Below are 1,391 nucleotides of genomic sequence, written 5' to 3' on the forward strand. Positions count from 1 at the left end.
TCGGAAGGATTATATGAGGCGTTTTGTGATTTCCCTTGGGGGAATCAATCAAACTAGGGGTTTAAGAGGAGCCAGGGCTATCAAATTTGCAGCAGATGTGTCCCTGGCCATGACGGAGGCGTCCTCTGGAACGGCATGGAGCCGGAGCATTCTTGCCCGTTCCAGAAAAAATTCGCCCAATTTCATGGATTTTGTCAGGAGTTCTTCACCCAAGTCATCTAGGGTTTGTAATCAGAAGATGGGGCGGAGTTCCAGTGAGTGGCGGAGGAATTTCATGACCATGAGAAGTAGTTTGTACAGTTTGAAGAGGATGAGGAGGAGATCATGTAATTCTAAGGGCTCCCGCAGATTGATTAATGTTTCTTGCCAGAGGCGCGTGAAGCGAATTTTCGGAGGGCTTTTGAAGAAGAAGATTGGGGAAAACAAAATAGATGGGAAGATCAAGGTGCTCAAGAGTCTTGTCCCTGGTGGAACGGCCATGGACACTCCCTTGCTGTTGCAGGAGGCGTTGGAATACATTTCTGCCCTCCAAGTGCAGGTTCAATCCATGCGGACTCTTGTCAATTATTTCGAAAACGTGCAGTCCAAATAGAATCAGTCGAGCCCATAATTGTATATTGTAGTGCAGTGTTGTTTTGATGTCAACACTGTGAAAAGAAAAGGAAAAGAAACATTGCAATTGCATCTGTAGGTCTTTTTTTTGGTTTGTTTAGTCATTGATTGTGTCTTTTTTTCTTTCGGTTTTTACTGTAAATTTGTTTTTAGTAGCAGTAGTCATGCTGGCTCCAGTTGCAGAGCTGAAATCTATTTATCGGCATAGGAAGAATGTTACATTTGTAGATATTGTTTTCATCTACATAGTTTAAGAATGTTACATTTGTAGATATTGCTTTCATCTACATAATTTAAGAATGTTACATTTGTAGATATTGCTTTCATCAACAAAATTTTTGTTTAATGGGTACATGGTATTTTGCTCTGTCTTGCATCGAGTGTGCTTCTGAACTATTCTCAATGAGCATGTCGAACTTTTCTGATTGGCCTTGAGGTAAAAATTGACATTTCTATTTCAAATTGCATAACTCATACAATAGATGATAGTTCATTCTCTCTGATGAAGGTTGCTTACGCTGGATGATGGTTAATTTCCTCTGATGAGTGTCATTAATAGATGATAGGCGATTCATCCTGATGAACATACCTCCAATGGATGATAATTTCCTCTGATGAATGTTGCTTCTTGTAAAGCAACATCTCAGATTTGCTTATGCATTATTAGAGTGCTTTTTCCTCTGATGAATGCTGCTCCAAAAGATGATAACCCCCCCGATGAATGTTGTTTCTTGTGAAGCAACGTCCCAGTTTTTAATTATAAATAATGGAGTGCTTTT

At 39.9% G+C, this 1,391-nt stretch overlaps 1 protein-coding gene across 1 annotated transcript; it reads left to right on the forward strand.

Moving 5' to 3' along the window:
* Positions 1-964, forward strand: LOC149575496 (uncharacterized; the record flags this gene model as incomplete). Its single annotated transcript, XM_089815234.1, is given in 1 exon segment — positions 1-964. A coding segment is annotated over 1 exon segment (579 nt). The 3' UTR covers positions 593-964.
* Between the last annotated feature and the right edge of the window lie 427 nt (positions 965-1,391).

This window comes from Cupressus sempervirens, chromosome 2, assembly GCF_028749045.1.
Source record: "Cupressus sempervirens isolate cs-2001-9-10 chromosome 2, ASM2874904v1, whole genome shotgun sequence".
Classification (NCBI taxonomy): Eukaryota; Viridiplantae; Streptophyta; class Pinopsida; order Cupressales; family Cupressaceae; genus Cupressus; species Cupressus sempervirens.